Source organism: Perna viridis, chromosome 7 (genome assembly GCF_037379345.1).
Source record: "Perna viridis isolate PV_CMFRI_1.1 ecotype Kerala chromosome 7, ASM3737934v1, whole genome shotgun sequence".
In the NCBI taxonomy this organism is placed as follows: domain Eukaryota; kingdom Metazoa; phylum Mollusca; class Bivalvia; order Mytilida; family Mytilidae; genus Perna; species Perna viridis.
The window spans coordinates 49,064,655-49,085,755 of record NC_142451.1 but is presented as its reverse complement, the minus strand read 5'-3'; the positions used below and the strand labels follow the sequence as shown (position 1 = coordinate 49,085,755).

General features: G+C 32.4%; 1 protein-coding gene across 2 annotated transcripts in view; it reads left to right on the top strand.

Annotated features, from left to right (window-relative positions):
* LOC148613098 (neurexin-4-like) overlaps nt 1-8,280 on the top strand; it is a 33,277-nt gene extending 24,997 nt beyond the window's left edge. Inside the window, exons 18-23 of one of the 2 annotated variants that reach the window (XM_088595132.1) lie at nt 1,439-1,621; nt 2,852-2,997; nt 3,437-3,527; nt 5,338-5,460; nt 6,114-6,263; nt 6,798-8,280. In XM_088595132.1, coding sequence (XP_088451258.1) covers nt 1,439-1,621; nt 2,852-2,997; nt 3,437-3,527; nt 5,338-5,460; nt 6,114-6,263; nt 6,798-6,988 — 884 coding nt within the window. In that variant the 3' untranslated portion in view covers nt 6,989-8,280. Of the gene's footprint in view, nt 1-1,438; nt 1,622-2,269; nt 2,998-3,436; nt 3,528-5,337; nt 5,461-6,113; nt 6,264-6,797 lie in introns of those variants that run through there. The other variant, XM_088595133.1, reaches the window with a different exon arrangement.
* Nucleotides 8,281-21,101: the final 12,821 nt, after the last annotated feature.

The following is a 21,101-nucleotide window of genomic DNA, read 5'->3' as shown; positions in this document are numbered from 1 at the left end:
CTATCTATTTATAGAAATTTAAATGCACACAAAAACAATGTCTCTGATGTGTGACTGGTCATCTCATGGATTTCAATTAATTTGAACTCGATAGCGGATAGTTAGGAAGTATTAATCAACGATAAATATTTATTTTACGATTCTCTTTTCTTCTTGAAACGAAATAACTATGATTACGAACGTCTTCAATTCTACTCATGATCTGGGGTCACTAAAAAATTACCACCCAGCAATAAGAGATATCACGCAGCAATCGCTTACAGAGTGCAACATTCTACAGTTAACTATGCCAATGTGGCCAGCCTCCTTTCTATCTGTCTAGTTTCTGTGTTATCTTCTGGTGACTGAGAGGGGATTTAGTAGGTACTATCTGATCAAGACCTATCTTAGGAACAGGCTCAAGGTTTCATCAGTCAATTCTCTTCTAAAGATCTCCATCCTTCTGATTTGAAGAGTTTTAGGTTGAAGAGGGCTTTTGAGGTGTGGTGTTTGGCAAAGGACAGGAGGATTTTCTCTTATTAGTTGAGTGTCAGGTCATACCATAATAGTAGCTATTTTTAAACTGAATGCATCAAAGCGTTGTCAAGATGTAAAAAAGTTTTCTATTTTACTATTTTTCTAATAGTAACTATTTTATTTTATTAAGTAACACATGTTTTCTTATAGAAAATAACAGTTATTTTGTTGTAACATTTATTGTAATTATTGTTATGCCTGTATCTGTAAACTTAAAATGAATATATTAAGAGTGTTTATGTCTTTAGTTAATGATACTATTGACTATTTACAAAATTCTGCTGCCCATAATATGTCGTTCGTACTCTACGCAAAAGTGACTAAAGCCCTCAAAATTCTAGCTAAAACCCTGCTGAGGATTCTATAAAGGTCATCAGAACAGAAAGTAGAATGGAGTGTTGTTAGATCCTATATGTAGTGACTGAACAATTGATAGGTCTAAATTTAATTAGATTGAGTCTTAGTGAAGATACTAACATTGCATCTCACCCATTCTTCATCATTGTACAGCTAACATGTATTCTGCCTTCGAAAGAATGGTTATGTCATCTTGAACAAGAGTTTTGATGGAATAACTATTCTACATTTGTTACATTTTGGATGGTATGGTAATTTGTATTGATGTTTGATAAATACAGAATAACAGAAGTTTTAAACTAGAGACAGAAAATTTCACAGTGAGCTTGATAGGTTCTGTCAAGACAAAAATGACATTCTACTGTACATGTTTATTAGCCATGTCCAATAGACTTGATGTGATATTGTCATTGAAAATTGTGTATATTTTTTAGTATCATGATAGTATTCTGAAATAGGAAATATCAACCATATAGTAATGATAAAGTTGCAGTTAAAAAAAAATTAAAATGCCTTTTTGCAAGTATGGCCATTCAAAGTTAATTTCATTATCTCATTATTGCAGAGGTTGGAGTAAACTTACAGCAACACTTCATGATTCGTTATGAATTTGATAAGAACCAAGGTCTGTCTACAACTGACTTCAAAGATGTTAAAGTTGGCTTCACTACAAAGGTCAAGAAAGGAATTCTCCTTCAGATTCAGTCACCTCAGGGAGAATATATTTCATTGGAAATTAATAATCAAGGTAAGAGATTAACCTGTTGTTATGGTTACTTCTCATTGTAAAGGTATTTGATATTTGAGTATCAATTTATTTACAGTTTTATACATGATCTTTGTCTGCAAGACCAATAATCATGAACTCTAAAAGAATTAATTATTTTTGAAGCAAGAAGATGTATTTGGTATGTTTGAATGACCAAAACATACAAAAAAGATTCCCCACCAAGAAAAAGTGACAATAATGTGTTGTTCCTTAGGCAAAATTTTGTTATAATGAAGGTTTTTATCATATGGATTGGACATGAACATTTTATTATTTATGTAAAATATATGTTAAGTTGTCTTCTGAGGAAATTTGATGCTTTGAATTTGACTGACATTCTTCAGCTGTTTGTTTGTTTTTTCTTTCACTTGACTGACATTCTAACACTCAATTTGAAATATTTGTCCAGCTTTCAACTTTATAACCATTTCAAGAACTGTAATGACTTCATTGGATTTAATTCATTTTTATCCACCATTAAAATTGAAGTTCTATAATTTAATATCCATTTGCAGTTCATTATTATGTTTACTCATTTCTCTACCTCACAGTAATCTGGAAAACTTAAATGGATTCCTGTCAATTAACTTTGAAGTATTTACTTCTGAATTAATTATTTATCTTCAGGTGGTGTGAAGTTTGTGGTGAATGTTGGTGAATCTCAGAGATAATTATTTATCTGCCTTCGGGTGGTGTGAAGTTTGTGGTGACTGAAGGTGAATCTCAGAGATAATTATTTATCTTCAGGTGGTGTGAAGTTTGTGGTGAATCTCAGAGATAATTATTTTTCTGCCTTCAGGTGGTGTGAATGTTGGTGAATCTCAGAGATAATTAATTGTTTATCTTCAGATGGTGTGAAGTTTGTGGTGAATTTCAGATAATTATTTATCTGCCTTCAGGTAGTGTTAAGTTTGTGGTGAATGTTGGTGAATCTCAGAAATAATTAATTATTTATCTTCCTTCAGGTGGTGTGAAGTTTGTGGTGAATGTAGATGAATCTCAGAGATAATTATTTATCTTCAGGTGGTGTGAAGTTTGTGGTAAATGTTAGTGAATCTCAGAAATAATTAATTATTTATCTTCCTTCAGGTGGTGTGAAGTTTGTGGTGAATGTAGATGAATCTCAGAGATAATTATTTATCTTCAGGTGGTGTGAAGTTTGTGGTAAATGTTGGTGAATCTCAGAGATAATTAATTATTTATCTTCAGGTGGTGTGAAGTTTGTGGTGAATGTTGGTGAATCTCAGAGATTTGAAATGAATACACCATTTAACAACATAGATTACACCAACAATCAACAACATGTGGCTCACCTGTGGAGAACAGGTGATAAAAGTCAGATACTTCATTTACAGGTAAGATATACATACCATAGGAGTTCTTTTCCATCATGATTTAATTTAATCTCTATTCAGAATAGACTTCAGGACACACAAAAAATGTGAGAATTGTTTTTCCTTTAAAAGATACAAGTAGTTCCTCCTTAGTGGTATATTTTGTAGATTCTGGGATTGTAAAAATTACATCAGCAAAAATAGATTCTCCCTTTTTTCAACAAAAGCATGCAATCAGCAAAAAAAAAGAACACTTAAATGGTATATAAATGAACAGTCAGAATCTTTGGTTTTCAGAGGTCCATTGTCCCCCCATGCAGCATTTTTATTTGCACACTGACCAGATGATTTACTTTACCAGATGAATTTGCTAAATGTCAGTCACTACAGATCAATAGAATTTTAACTGATGGAAAATTCTTAAGATTTTTTTTCCTTTCACCATTGAGTTTTTTTATAGGTTGACAATTATCCCACTGCTACTGACCAACTGGATGGAATTGGTGACAACATTTTAGATGATCCTAAATATCTGTATATTGGAAACAATAGTAAGTTTGACTTATTGTACTTTAGTATTAGTTGGGGATTGATGGGAAGGAATTTGTTGAAAATCAAAGTTTCTTTTAAGGATTGAATTAGAGAATGGTTTGATTGTAGTACAGAGTAAATTACTTTGAATCCATATTAAAAATTGAGCTTAATCCTATTTTTTTCATTGTTTGGTAGTGTAGCTGTATCTTTGACACATTCTCTGTTTCCACTATCTATATAACAAGAATGAATATTGTGAATATGTCAAAAAGACAACAACCCCACTGGGATGATGAATGTCAGCTCAACAGTGTCCACGATCTATGTCTTATTGGATTCTTTTAAACATGTTTGATTGCCATTGAATACTGGAGAAAAAAACTATTGCCATTTCATCTTTTGTAAATTAGTTTACTACCGTATTTTCCGGACTTTAAGTCGATATTTATCATCCACGTTGACTTATCTAAGGATTTTTCAAGAAAAATGTTCATCTACAATGCATTTCATTAGATTTGTTTAGTTCACTTTTGATTGCTTTAATTCAAAATTTTTGGTAAACTGCAATCAACGAAAGCCTTCTCTCAAACAGTCAACCCGGCGATTGAATTCGAATATTATTGATCATTGTCGCTATCCTTTATGAATGATAATGATGATGTTAATAAAACTCTGAAACATTGAAACTGTTAAAATATAAATACTCTAGAAGATACGTTTACAAAACTCTTTATATAACTTGGAAAACATTATCAAGTGTTTTGGAGTTATTGGTCCTTTAATATGCAAATTTATACCCATTTACAGTATGTCGTAACACATTCGCACGGGGCTCAAATAATGATTAGTTAAGGTGTTTTCTAAATGGCTAATTGCAACCAAATTTGCATGTAACAATTACTTTTTATTGTATTTTGTAATACCAGGCATTATTGTTTACTAATTACCGCTCGTAATTATGACCAATTCATCAAACGAATTTCCCGCTTATATCACACATGGCTGCCCACATTTGACATGTTTACGATTTCTTACTCCTGATGATCTATGGCTTCAGAGCCGTTGACACGTCATTCAATAAAAATAATTGACCTCGCAGATGAAGTACACTTTTAACCAAAAAAAAAAAAACAGATATTTATTTAATTCAGAAATCCTATACTTAGTAATATCGCTGGAATAATATGCTGCTGAAAACTAACTGCTCAACTCAGATCTCTGTGGACATGTCTGACCCTTGACTTATCTGCCAAATTTGACTTATCTATGTTTTTTCGTCGATTTTGGTCATAATTAGGCAACTCGACTTATACTCCACATCGACATATAGCCAGGAAAATAGGGTAGTTGTTTGTATTGATCAATTTTAAAGTAAAAGCACAGAAAACATGAGGATAGGATGGCCATAATTAGGGGACAAAAAACAGACAATACCGATAAGTCTGACATATTTACAAGTTGATGCAATTGATTATAATGCAGTCATTACAGTTTTAATATATGGACAAAATTTTAATTTGTAAGATTATATTGCATAGTATATTTATAAGAACTGAACATTTTATACATACTCAATGATGAACCAGGGATCGACATTAACAGTAGTCCGGTAATCCTGTGCCACCCAAATTTTGGAGAGTACTACTTGAAAATTCTCATGGTAATTCTATGGGCTATCTAAATTTTGCCTTAATTTTCATTAGATCTAAGAACAGAACCATCATTGCCAATTGCTGAATACCCATTTTACTTCTGAAGTAGTCCTGTTGGCCACCAAACAAATATAGTCAAACCCTGTGAACCATTGATGTTATTATATGTTTTCAGGTACTACAAATGCTGAGAGAGGTTTTGAGGGTTGTATTTACAGAATGTCTATAGATAATATCTACCCACTAAAGAGAGCTTTCCAGGATCCTAGACCGAGTTACATGTTCTTATATCCTAACAGTAAGTATCATTATACTTTACTTGAGGTATATAATGATCATGGTATCTGTTCACTCATTTGTCCATGCCTCATCAAACAGAATTTGACTTATCTATGTTTTTGTCACCCAAAACCAAAACCAAAACCAAATCCCACAATATGGAACATGTGCATAAAGCTTGCATAAAAAATCCAGTGGCTTTGAAAACTGGAGAAAACTTTAGAAACTATGTGATGGACAGAAAACCAGATAAGAGAAAAACCATATACCACCTCCTTTGTATCAATCATATACCATCTATGGACCAATCATATACCACCTCCTTTGGACCAATCATTTACCACCTCCTTTGTACCTACAATATACCACCTCGTTTGGACCAATCATATACCACCTCCTTTGGACCACCCATATACCACCTCCTTTGTACCTACCATATACCGCTTCCTTTGGACTAATCATATACCACCTCTTTTGTACCAGTCACATACCACCTCCTTTGTACCTACTTTATACCACCTCCTTTGGACCAAACATTTACCAACTCCTTCTTTGTACCAATGGTGTAATTACAATTTTAACAAGTACACTATTTAATTTTTTTGTCACCAGAACATATCAAAAGGCCAAATTAAACCACCAGTAATTATAGCAGTAACAATTTTGTTTCAGACACAATTAGGGAAGATATGTGTGGATTTGAAGAAATAACAGTTGCACCTGATCCCATAGAAATCCGTCCAGGTAGTGGAGGAACTCTTGTTAACATTACATATCCATATGTAGAGGATACCTCAGCTAGAGATAAAGCTATAACAGGAGGTATGTTTTCTTTATACTTTGACATGGTGTATTAGGATCTGTATAGGTCCAGCCAGATGTGGGGACTCAATTGTTGATGATCTGTCTGAGAGTTATCCCCTTTTTAGACTGCAATTTATTCTATTTTTATTTATTAATCACTCTCCAGCATACATTTCTAAAGACATCTTTGGATTAATATATATCAAGGGTTGTAACCATGAATCTCTTGACAACATAAAAAAAATATCTGTAATTATGACCAGCTAATACTACCGATACATGTATGTTAACCCTTAGAAATTATTTATTTGAAATTGTTATTAAAGTGCTCTCTTATTTGTATTTCTCAGTGGTTTTTGATAAAATTTATACCAAGTGATACAATGATCCATTGCTCGGAAAAGTAAAGTTGAGGGACACAGTATATTTCTTTAATCCTCAAGTAGAGGGACACCTGAGCTGTAGATAGAACTTTATAGATACAAAAAAAAAGGATTATGCATTATTTTGTTTAAATAATGTCTATAACTAATCTATTTCTATATTTTTCAGGTGTACTAGCCGTTGTGTTTTTAATTATCATTGTATGTGTAGTAATAGCAGTCTTATATTTCCGGGAGAAGGGAGACTACTCAACAAAAGAAGCCGCAGGTCAAGGCTTTGTAGATAATCAGGATGCATATACAGTTATAAATCCTACAGGTGTACCAGACATTGGCAAGAGACAAGAGTGGTTTATGTAATCTTCCTTTCTGTATATAGTTGTAAATATGTATTGTACAAATATAAATATCTACCTTGAAATTAGGAGTATTGCAATTAAAGCAAAGGAATCATTGTTTTCATTTTTAAATTTTATTATTTAAAGCATTTTAAATGGTCTTATGTCACTAAAATTGTAAAAAAACAATTGCTCTGGTAAGAATATCATTGTTTATGACTTTCTTGAGGTCATTTTACCCACATCAGTTTTATTTCAACCTATCTGCAAATTTTGATATTTTTTCAAGTAGATTTATACTCATATAAACTTCCAGGTAATGTATTTTTTCTAGATCTGGACTTCAATAGATTCAAAATTTTTAATGATGTATGTAATCCAGATTTGTTTTATAAATTAAGATGATCACTAAGCTAATAAGAAGTGCTTTGTATATATCATTTACTCATTGTATATATCCATTGTATCAGAGAATCTTATTGTTCTAAATAATGTCATCCTTGTATAAAATTCTGAAACTTCACTTTTCATACAGTCCAGATCTGCTGATATTTTGTGTAAACCTAACTTTAATGAAACCTCGTCCTTTAGTGTTGCATATTTATGAAATTATTAGGTGTCTTTCCAATTGATTGGACAAAACTTCACTGTTCCCAGTTGTAAATGATGGAGACAATACAAATCACATTATAGCCTTGTAGTAAAAAGGTTTTATCCTTCTTTTACTGAAGTTTCTTTTTCATTTGAGGATAATTTTGAATTTGACAAACAGTTTTTGGAATTGTATGGTTTTCATTGTCTGCTATTAATAATATTTCAGTTGTGACCAAACCACAAAAAATTGTGTCCTAAAAACATTACCATAAAAATATTACCATAATGTAGTTGTTTTTATGCTGTTTATTATTTCACAATTGTTGTGATTTTATTTAAGTGCCATGAAATGATGATATATTTACACATTGGTTGTGATTTTCATGATTCTATCTTTACCCATTTTACATTTTAAATACATTTTATAACTTTGTGAATGTCCACACATACATGTACCTTTGTAGATCCAATTGCATTGAATGTCCACATGTACCATTGTAGATCAGAGTAAAACACATTCCAATTTTCATGGTTTATATTTTCTTTCATGGTTTTTGTTGGGTTTTTTTTTCTATCACCAAACTTCTAAGTAAGTATAAATTGACAATTTATGACATATCATGACCAATATTTAGGTACCCAGTATACAAATTCTCTTATAATGATTTGTTACCATTCCATTTTATAAGATTATATTTAAATAATAAAATCTGTAAAATATTCATTTTTTTTTATTATGCCCCTCGCTGATAGCAGATAGTATCAGGATTTCTATCCTTCCATACATTTATTATTCAGACTTTCGTATCCATACCAGGTAAATTTAAACTAACAAAGACTCCAATTTTATTTGTGCCGTAAACTTATATACAATATGTACAAATTGCTACTTCAATACCACATTGGAATAAATTACTTACACCTACAATCTCTCTCAAATACATGTGTTCACTGCACTTAACTAAAACCACTTCTTTATATACTGTAAACATCCTTATTTTCGCGGTGTACTAATTTTTGCTATTTTCTTGAAGGACAGAAAACTTCGAAAAATAGTACCCATAAAATTAATTGTTTTACTATATAACATCAAACTTTTTTTGACAGAATCACGGAAATTAGCAACTGCCATAATTAATACAGTACCAAATAGTTATAGATTTCTAATTCTAAAATAATATATAGTTATCACAGTCATTCTGATTCAGAAACATTTTACAAATATCTTCGCGTAATCCCATCTCTTAATCCAGTTAATGCCACTGTCCACAGCAATTTTGATATTTGATGAAACTGAGATTTTGGTCCTTCTTCAAGAATCACAAAACTTTTTGTTACCCTGTTTAGTATAACTTCAATTATGTTCTTATTTTGCTTTTCACTATTTCGAACCACTATAAAATAAAACTAAATTTGAAGTGATTGCTAAGTTAAACACAATTGGAACTACTTGGCCATTTCTGCTACACTAAAATTTATGTTCAAGTTCAAAACTGGTTTTAACATGGACTTATTTCTTAAATCAGTTGTACAATTTAATTTAGTTATACTTGGTTTGTTATATCATTAAAAAAAATATAAAAATTGTGGGTTTGGACAAATTTGACACATCCCAGAAAACTGATTTAAATATGGTGACTAAATCATTTAATTTGATTGTTTATTTCTTATCTAGACAAGATAGCTTATTTTCCAAAAAACTAACTACTGTGACGTCATCAATATTGATCAATACACAGTCCGCAATTCAAATAATTCCAAACTGAATAAGGCTTTGATAAACACACAAATCCTAATTTTGAATTTAATTGATTAGAAATAAATTGAAATAAATAATTAAAAGGATTGTTCTAAATTTTTGATCGAGTTGTCCTCCTTAACCAAATCTGAGGTAGTTTACATTTCGAAGTTCATGAAGCATAAACTGCCCCGAAGTTGGTTATTTGGCATAACCTGATCAAAAATTGAAAACAATCATTAAATATGTATTGTCATGCTTTTGATATACCTATAGAACCTCTTCACATTTCTATAAAAAAAAAAAAAAACAAACACCTCATATAAAGGATTGTCCCCCTAATTTTACTGAACTTAAATTCATCAATACTGACCTCATTTTAAACTATAAACCTTATAAATTGCACTTCAGTCGATACAAAGTAACCTTTCGAAGAATATATGTCTGCAATTATGCTTTACTATTTAAAAATGAGATAACGACAAATATAAACTAAGGTTTCATAGCTCATATCGTGAAATAAATAAATCGACGTCCAACTTCAGTTTTTTTCTTTAGTATGGAAACGCCGGTGAAATTAGTATAAATTAATGAAAATATCATTTAACATTTGTTATAATTGTTATAGTGTCATTCAAAATAAAAGCAACGAGACCAGGACAACAACTGGGGAAAAAATCCATAATCCCGAGCCAAAACTTAGACCTTAAAAACAGACGCAACACCATGAATTAAATTAAATTAACAAACCACTGAAACTTGGAATATGGACCTGTTGTCCTTTTCACAAAAAGTCGTAAGAGTATAATTCGTCGTAAGTTGTGACGTCACAATACTTAACTTTATTATGACATCATAACTTACGACTAATTTTACACTTACGATTTTTTGTGAAAAGGACCGCAGGTGCAACGATAGAGTAGACCACCTTTGCTTTTCTACAATCACTATACGAGTTGCTCTTATCATATTCAACACCAGTTAAAATAATAGAAGGAAATTGTAACATAGTGAACAAACAAAATCTCATGGGCATGCAAATTTTACTTTTTAATTGTGCATAAATAAAATAAGCTTCAAGAGTCACAAAACCTTTTGTTAACTTGAATTCGTTAATCATAACTAATTGTATTCCATTTTTCTCGTTTGTTGTCTATAATGCAATATTTACAAATTTCAAATACTTTAAACAATGAGGCTTCATATCCTGTATTGTACACGATAGAATCTCCCAGGGGTGGTTTAGTTTGTATTGCACACGGTAGAATCTCCCAGGGATGGTTTAGCATGTATTGCACACGGTAGAATCTCACAGGGATGGTTTAGCTTGTATTGCACACGGCATAATCTCCCAGGAATGGTTTAGCTTGTATTGCACACGGTAGAATCTCCCATGGATGGTTTAGCATGTATTGCACACGGTAGAATCTCACAGGGATGGTTTAGCATGTATTGCACACGGTAGAATCTCCCAGGGATGGTTTAGCTTCTTATTTCTATAGTTTTGGTTACTCCTTGAAACACGTGTAAAGCATAACGAAATTTACAATTGTATGACACACCTACTCATATAAAGTATTGTGCCTTAATTTGCCTTAACTTGCATTTCTCAATACAGGTCTCACTTTTAAACTACGAACCTAATCTACAGGAATAGTTCTCAAAGGGATAATTGATCCTCTATCATACATAACACCTAGATGAGCTGTCAAGTACTATACCATACATCGTGTAATAAGTTACAACCTTAGATATATCCTACAAGGAAGAATGCCCAGCCAGCGAAAGCTATATTTTTATATAGCCTAGCTGGTCGAGTGATCTAGGGCGCTAGTGGCGGATCCAGAGGGGGTACAGGCGGTTGGCGCCCCCTTTTTTTATTAGAAAATTTGTCATTTTCGTGTGTTAAATTGACTAAAATGGTAAAAAAAATGTCCTAGCACCCCTTTTTTTCTGAGAAACCTTGGCTAGCAACCCTCTTTTTCAAAGTATATGGGTCCGCCCCTGCATGTGCAGCATGTGTCTTCTCCGACGTAGACTTAAATAAAATAAAATATACCGTTACCTTCGATTAGTGGAATAAAGAATAAATGTAAAGAACAACACACTAATTCAAACCTCTTGAATTGTAATCAAACTCAAAGTATAAATACATTTTCTGTGATATTCATCGGATTACATGAGAATTACAAGGTATTTTATGGAAAGTAACATTGTAAGTATAGTTCGGATGAGTTCAGAGTTTAATACAGTGTTAAGTTCATGGGAATTGTAATTGCCCGAGTTATTGTACATGTATTTATTAATCGAGTAGACTCAAAAGTATATTGGTCACGTGACAAGTACGACGACTCAGTAACACCAGTCGTGTATTTCTATTTATATCCTTTTACAATTATTGTCAGAGTAATTCAATTGAGACGGTTGTTGCATCGGGTTCTGACACTGGTTTCCTTTTCTTTTATGTTGTTTTTTCTATTGTTGATGATAGAGGTTTCTTCGTGTTGAATTTATTTATGGTATAACACATGCTTACGTAACTATTTTTCATATTGTACTGATAGGATTTATATTACAGTTATGATCCACGTTAATGACATGTATTTTATTTTTTCCATTATAAAAAATGTCCTCTTTGTACGGTTGTGTCTAAGAGTACAGCATCAATGCGTTTTTATAACCTTTATTGGTTTCACTCAAGAGAAAATGTGAAAGCCTCTGAATCAGTGCATCGATGTATGTACCTAAATTCACGCAATAGGGGTGTACTTATCTCAGACTCATCTGAATCGGAGAAGTAAATGCCCCAAAACGCAATGAAAGCCTCAAAACGGAAGAAGATGATGAGAGGAAACACGAATTTAGACATCAGATGCCAAGTTAGTTTGCCATACAAGGCTTCTATAATGTATTCGTCATCTATCGGTGCGTCAAATATACTATCTTCGATCCAGAACAAAAGATTTATCATCGACAGACAAAAAAAAACGAATGGTTTTATCAATGCACGAGTTTGATTTATGAACCTTCTTGAAATGGTTTATCTGAAGAACACATATAATCTGCATGTAAATTCGATAATTTTGGTAAATCCCTGAATAAGTAAATACGTCATGTCCACATGATTATTTATCTAAAGAAAAATACACGAAAAAAAATCCTAATGAATACTAATAATGAACACGACAGTTAATTATTTTGTCGTGGAAGTGTAGTCCAGGTGGATTTTCTAACGGTACAAAGTATTGAGAATTAGTTGTCATGTAGAAACATATTATCGTCAAGACTACTACTATTAATGACAGACCTACTTCACACCGAAAGCTTGCTAAACCCCAATTCGAAACGATTGAATTCGAATTAGGAAATAAACTGAATTCATCATTACTTTTCCAGTCTGGAAGCTCCGAAGAATATTTAAAAAACACGAAGCCGGGTGACATTAAAGCAACGAGAATAACAAAGTATACGGAAAAACATTTCGCTGTGTGAACAAATTTCTTAAACATATACAACGGTTTTCTCCACATTGTGATATCAATGACATATGTTCATTGTTATTGGAAATATAATTGGTTTTGTTTTCCGGCCAAAGATATCCAATAAAAATCATTGACAGTAAGGAATATTCCATTTCAATCGGACGAAATATCGGCTTAATTTTTGACCTAAAATCTGCAGCTCCACAAGTTGTTCTGGTCACTACGTTTCCAGCAACGTAACAAGGGCAAATGAATGAGCCCACTGGGAAATATTTCCTAACACGATTAGTATCAGGCTGTAGTATATTTTCCATGAACTGTGAAACTTATAGGAAGAACATTTGATCATCAGGGCTGTTTGTACGACGTAAAAGACAATTTGTAATGACTGATAAATAATGTCGGTTATCCTACGTCATCAAAAACGTTTGAAGAAAAATTCTTGCAATGTACTTGCACATGATTGGTGTTACATTCTGCATTTTTAATAATATCAACCACCGAATAGAAGGCGCTTAGAATCGCACATAATGCTAGTGAAATCTTTTGAAGAGTGATACAATTTTCTGGTTGACTTCGACGATTGAGGATAGGTTTCTTGTAGGTAAAAACTAACAGTAAGCTGCATACGAAAGTCGCTAAGAGTATGATTACACTTAGGAATATCAGGACCACTAATTCCCACCCGAAATTTGCACTCCCAAGAATACCAAGAAAAGTGTACAACTTAGTGATAAGATTAAACCGCTAATACTGCCTTATATATTTTCCCTTTTTATATGGATGACCAGCCGTCAAAGGAATCACGAATACTGCCTTGAGCAATCTCTTTAGACAAGTCCGTCTACTCCAACAGGTTTCTTGCGAGACGTCATTTCATTCCATTTCTGTTAAAGATACAATTTAAAAAATTGTAAGTATAGTTTTGTAAATGACACAATCCTTAGAAAATGACACCATGTATCGTTAAAAAAATTGGAATCATTTCTCAAAGCTTGAACATTTTGCCATTATATTTGTTTTGTAAAAAAAGAATTAATATCTATATCAGCACTGTCGTTATATGTTAGTCTATGGTTTTCACAGCCATTGGTTATCGCAATATACGCTAACACAACTTTTATAGAAACTGTGATACAGTCAACGATTTCCATTTTCAATAATGGCACAAGTAAATAGGTACAAATTTTATCATTTACAGGGCCAATGAAAATCTAAAAGCTTATATCATGTACGATTAATACCGATACATGTCATGGAGGCGCGGGCTGACAGTGAGTGGACCGAGTGTGCTACTCCCACCTTCAATTGGGTATAAAACATTTCTTGGCTTGAAATTTTGATTTTTCACATATCCTACCTCCAAAATATTGTGTTGCTTCATTTCGCTCGGCCTTTAAATCTATTTCCACCCCTAACCTGATATCCTTCACCCGCCCCTGTCTGTGTGCACTTGTTCTCTTCTACCGTACGAAATACTCCACATTTCAAAAATACAGCTATCCGTCAAATCTATTAAATACTTACCCCAAAATTAATCTATTTCACTAGAAATAAAACCGATATCTACTACTGAAATGAAATTTGCAAATGGTGTTTTATCGTTGTGATCGCATTTGTTTTTCTGATCGTTGAAATCGCACTTAGATGACACGTTTCTGTTAGCAATGATTTTATCGTGTTTAATCAGCGCAATTCTTCTTTATTTAATCTTCTTGTTATATAAAGTACTAAGTACGTTGATAATTTTTAAGTTATGAAGGATTCTGTTGAAGTTAAATTAATAATAGTACGTGGGTTGAGATAACCCCCAGGACCCACCACTCATCAACTCCAGTATAAAATACTAAACATGGATTGAATATTTCAAATTCGAAATATATTTAATATTGCACGGCATTGGATTAGTTTCAAGAAAAAAAAATGAAATTTCCATGCATATGGTAAAGTGGCTCCTTCAAAACTGGAGATTTGTCATTTTTCAGCTGGAAATTTTTGAAAAATGGAGGTTTTTTTTATCGGTATTTAATTTCATGGCGTAACAAGTAAATTATGCGTGAAGTTTATGGAAAACCTCATGAATAAAGTTTGTTTTATTGAAAATCTAGGCTGAGTATTATAGAATTGGAATATCTCACTTTTTCCTATTTTGAAGTTGACTCAGTCATACAACTTCCATGAACTATTTCTGTTCTCTGTATGCATTGTTTCGTTACCAGTTTCAGTTTCCTTTATTTTACTGGAGTATATGGGGGGCAACTATTCATCTGTACCGGTGTATAATGTTGTTTTGTGGCTAGCTGCAGCCTGCCCTGTGGTGTGAGGGTTTCTTCGTCAGTCATTGAAGACCCATGGATGGCCTTGAGTTGACATTTTTCATCCCGGTGGGGTTGTTGACTCTTTACTATGTCACCATATTCATTCTCGTTAAAGCTACCAAATATGCTAGTTTTTTTTTTTTTTTTTTTTGCTTAAGGCACGGGGAAGATAGCCTTAAGGTATGTTAATTTTCATAGATCGACTTATTATTTATTTTCCTGATATAGCACCGTCCCCTCGTGTCTCCTGCAGAAGAGTTATCTGTATAATGGAATAGTGAAACACAACAAATGCACCATCGTATACCCTTTATAAAAATAGTAAATACTGACAGAGATCACCAAAAAGTCTTAAATAAGTGTATACACACCTTTAGGCAGGCTCTGAAAGGCCAAAACAAAATAATAAACAAAGTAATAAAATCCATGGGAACAGAATGATGACACTTCTTCAAAGTAAACTAAAAAGTAAAATAACGACACGAAAACACATTAATGAAAAACTTAATTCTCCTGACTGTGGGCATGCGCATGTCTGTGATGGGGTTAAACTAAGTCCTCAACCATCCCCTTTAATGCGAGTTAAAAATGACCTGAAACAACAAATAAACAAACCATAAAATTTGCACTGTAATATAGCCAATTTTCCTTCATGGAATACCTCAACATACAACATATAGACAAAATAATCGAGATATCCAACTAAAGAAAGCTCACAACACGGACTGTATATGAAAGCTAGCTCAGAACATATTAAAGAGTAATCAAGGGAACCAAGGTTATAGCGGTAATCAAAAGAATGTAATCCAGGGACAAAGACCAGACATGGAAAACAGACATTCACAATAAAGAACATAAAGTAACTAAAATTATACATACAAAGTAATAAAAGCAAATGAGCAACTCGGACTCCACTAAAAACTGGGAGCATGGACCAGGTGCACCGGTAGGGTAAGCGTCCTTTGCTTTTCTAGAAACACCCGCCGAGTTACTCATAAAAAAGCCATGTCCGGGGTAGACGAAAGTGGAAAGGAGAACTATGACACGATGAAAACATAGAAATATTACTGGAGAAACACTTGCTAGAGGGTGAAATAAAACTTGAGTAGGACAGCTTTTTATCAAGTTTTGGTATCCAGTAATACTGTAAATGGTTGGAACTGTCATATGATATTGGTATTAGTACACAACAAAGCAGCTGCTTTATAATGTTCTTTAGTTATTCCACTCTGTAGCATTCTTAAATTGGAAGTACTCGAGTTATTTGATCTGTTACAAAGTACTTCTGTATAATATTTTTGTCATATGATAACCACATTGTTAGCCGCTTTATATGTTGATGGAAAAAACAAATTTCTTTCCTAGTTCTTTTAACATTTTTCTTATCTTTTATCGCCTTTTCTCTCCAAATTCATTGTTTGTAATAAGCATTCAATGCATCTTTGATGGTGTTATGACGCTCCTTCCAGTCAATTTTATCTTAAGAACGATATTCGTGTTCTTTTATCCAAAACTTACTAATTTTTGGCTGCTCTACTTTACTAATTTAACTATTGATTGATCATATGTCATTCATATATATTCTATATACTAGAGAAAATATGGAATACTCAAGAGACTTCATGTTGACCATACTGAGCATGGAATAATCTAGAGAGTTCATTTTAACCATACTGAGCAAATACCAAACATGATTAATAATTATTTGTTGTACTTACATGTAATACTACATGATTAATAATTATTTGTTGTACTTACATGTAATACTGTAATCCAACTTATTTTTCATCATGTAATTCTACATGCGCGAAAGTCGCGAAAATTAGTTGGTTTACTGTAAGCATATTAGGGCGTTTTCCTTTTGCACCAATTTACTTTTCGATATTCGTAGTTGAATTGCGCCAATAAATTAATGATCCTTTTGCTCCAGAATATTCGATATTGTTTTTGTGTTACATTAGATGCATGTTGTGGTTATTTTCTGTTATTCACCATTTAAAAAAAACCCATCTCTTTATAAGTGGTTGTCCATCTCTTTGGCAAGTATAGTTATAAAAATATAAGAAATGTATCAGCTTATTTATTAATTTGACCACCGTAATTCTTGTACTCCTTAGAAAGGCCAAGATTGAATCTTGCGCCACCATGACTGACCAAGACGGAAGCGATATGACTTGATGACAACAATCTGATATAGCTCTCTGACAAAGTGTACATTCTTTTTTCAAAGTCCAGATGTAAGGTTTTGAATACTTAGAGTCCATCGACAACTATCACTGGTTTTCCTGTATTTGACTCATTCTTCCTAATATTGACATCCATTTCTCCCGATCGGATCAACTGGTCAGTATATATTCATATATATATTTTTTTATTTATTGTACTTACTGGACTAATACAGATCTGTCAGGTCAAGTTCGGATAACAAATAATTGATCTTATTCAAGAATAATGAAATTAAAATGAAAATAAAAAAAAAATGGATTACAATTAAAAGTCTTAAGGCTAAAAACCACTAATTCCACTTCCCATAGGCTTCTATGCTAATTTGACAATATTCAATGGCTTCTCTGGACTTTACCTTAACTTTAACCTGCAGAGGACTATATATCAGCATGATTCTACATATGTCAGCTCACAATCCTCAGAATGGCATGTGGGGTTAGCAGACTTGCAGTGCAGTACTGGTCACCGGAAGTGAAGGGTCTATAAATAGCATGGGAAATCCCAGTGTTTTCACAAGATAGGGGTATATTTAAAAATCATTATGGAGATTAGGCTTCACATCACAAGAAGCAAAATGCACCTATAAAATGTACAGAAATGTTTTTCCTTTCAGAAACTGTTTAAAATTTTTAAATAAGATGAGAACTTTTTTCACAGCACTATGAGGAACAGGGGTAATTTCTGCGTAGGACTATTTTTGCGTACGTTCCAAATGCTCATTGGTTGAATTGGTGGTCTGTAACCTAAAGAGTCACTTTTTGTCTTAGAAAAAATAAATAACTATACAGGTATCTTCCTACACACATACTGAATGCATTTGCAAAGTTTCAGTGAAATGTGACAAGCACTTTTTTAAATATTTGATTTTTAAATATAGGGTAACCAAGTTGTGCGAGCAAAAAAGTGACAATATTCTACCATACTTAAATGCATTAAATATTTGCAAAGAACTTTTTCTGACTTTTCAAATAAAAAATATCAATTACAACTTGTTTTTTAACAATATTAATGGAGAAATAGTTTTAAAAGTAATCATTTTCTGAGAAATTGGTCTATTTTTAAAAATTTATTTCTGACATGCCTCCCCCTTTTTCTTGATCACATGTCAAAAATCCTAAATCTTTAAATTTTCACAAAAGGTGATATATTTGGCTTTAAATTTGTAAATACAGTGTTTTCACATTAAAACATGACCAGTAAAGGGCACCTAAAGCAAAAAAAGTGCTCAATAATGGATTTTCCATGTTGCCATAGGGGAATGCTTATATGGCCTTAACCGCAGTAATGAAAGTGAGTTTTTCCTCATTTCTAACCTAATTTTTGCTCAAATCTGCACAAAACTTGATTTCAAGTGCTTATTACCACCATATTTAGGTAAATATAGCCCTCAAAGTTTAATATTTGATATTTTTACTAAATTTTCTACACTTTTTACAAGATAGGACATAAAAATCAGCCAAAAAGACCAATTTCCATAATTTGGACCTATGACTTAAAAAAATGCATATTTTGAAGGATTTTTGTAGTGTATTCCTCTCATGGCAAAGTTAACAAGATCTTCAAGTAGTTTAAAGCTATTTCAAGAAACTTTTCATTTTGCCATGGCTTCCACTTAAGAGTCACTTTTTGTCTTAGAAAAAATAAATAACTATACAGGTATCTTCCTACACACATACTGAATGCATTTGCAAAGTTTCAGTGAAATGTGACAAGCACTTTTTTAAATATTTGATTTTTAAATATAGGGTAACCAAGTTGTGCGAGCAAAAAAGTGACAATATTCTACCATACTTAAATGCATTAAATATTTGCAAAGAACTTTTTCTGACTTTTCAAATAAAAAATATCAATTACAACTTGTTTTTTAACAATATTAATGGAGAAATAGTTTTAAAAGTAATCATTTTCTGAGAAATTGGTCTATTTTTAAAAATTTATTTCTGACATGCCTCCCCCTTTTTCTTGATCACATGTCAAAAATCCTAAATCTTTAAATTTTCACAAAAGGTGATATATTTGGCTTTAAATTTGTAAATACAGTGTTTTCACATTAAAACATGACCAGTAAAGGGCACCTAAAGCAAAAAAAGTGCTCAATAATGGATTTTCCATGTTGCCATAGGGGAATGCTTATATGGCCTTAACCGCAGTAATGAAAGTGAGTTTTTCCTCATTTCTAACCTAATTTTTGCTCAAATCTGCACAAAACTTGATTTCAAGTGCTTATTACCACCATATTTAGGTAAATATAGCCTTCAAAGTTTAATATTTGATATTTTTACTAAATTTTCTACACTTTTTACAAGATAGGACATAAAAATCAGCCAAAAAGACCAATTTTCCATAATTTGGACCTATAACTTAAAAAAATGCTTATTTTGAAGGATTTTTGTAGTGCATTCCTCTCATGGCAAAGTTAACAAGATCTTCAAGTAGTTTAAAGCTATTTCAAGAAACTTTTCATTTTGCCATGGCTTCCACTTAAGGCTAAAAACCACTAATTCCACTTCCCATAGGCTTCTATGCTAATTTGACAATATTCAATGGCTTCTCTGGACTTACCTTAACTTTAACCTGCAGAGGACTATATATCAGCATGATTCTACATATGTCAGCTCACAATCCTCAGAATGGCATGTGGGGTTAGCAGACTTGCAGTGCAGTACAGTACTGGTCACCGGAAGTGAAGGGTCTATAAATAGCATGGGAAATCCCAGTGTTTTCACAAGATAGGGGTATATTTAAAAATCATTATGGAGATTAGGCTTCACATCACAAGAAGCAAAATGCACCTATAAAATGTACAGAAATGTGTTTCCTTTCAGAAACTGTTTAAAATTTTTAAATAAGATGAGAACTTTTTTCACAGCACTATGAGAAACAGGGGTAATTTCTGCGTAGGACTATTTTTGCGTACCTTCTAAATGCTCATTGGTTGAATTGGTGGTCTGTAACCTACATTTGGTTTTTATTCCGGACAGAATGTGACGACTCTATTCGCTACACTGCTCCATCGGATCAAATTGATACAGGGAAGATAACGTAAACTTATAGAAGGGTCTGTATATATATATATATATAATTTTTCATTTCTAATTCATTTTCTTTACTTTAAACTACTTGAAGATCTTTATGATCATTTTACTTTAGATTTTTACTTTTTTCAAATATTTTTTTGGCGCAATTTAACTAAGATTTTATATCCAAATGGCGCAAAAGGACAATGCCAGCATATTATATATCTTGTTTAAACATGTATGTTATAGTGTATGTAATGTCATATAATTGTTTATAAATGTTCACGCACTTTGAGGGCCCTTAATTTGGAAAAATGCCTTCTTTTTCTTCTTTTACATCCTGTTTCCAAAGGTAATGTTGATATTTTTTTCAGTATTAATGGTAACTGCTTATCATGAGGTAAATTGGGGACATGCAACAAAAATTCAAGAATGCTGCTAACAAATTTCCAAATGGATCTATTTCAAAGGAACAGTATTTCCTATATAACTACCCCAAGAAACATTCATACCAAGTTGGTTCCAATTGGTCAAGTAGTGTCAGAGGTGAGATTTTTGAAAGAAATAACATTAAAAATAGCAAAAAACCTAAAAAAAAAAGGCAATAACTCCAACATGGCTAAACAGATTAAAACGAACATCTGACCATCGATAAATCTTATCATGCTGAACACTTTACCTAGGTCAGAATTTAGCTAAACCTAATGGTTTAAGGATAAATGAGAAAAACTACTGTCTGACCACCATGTTCTATTTTTAG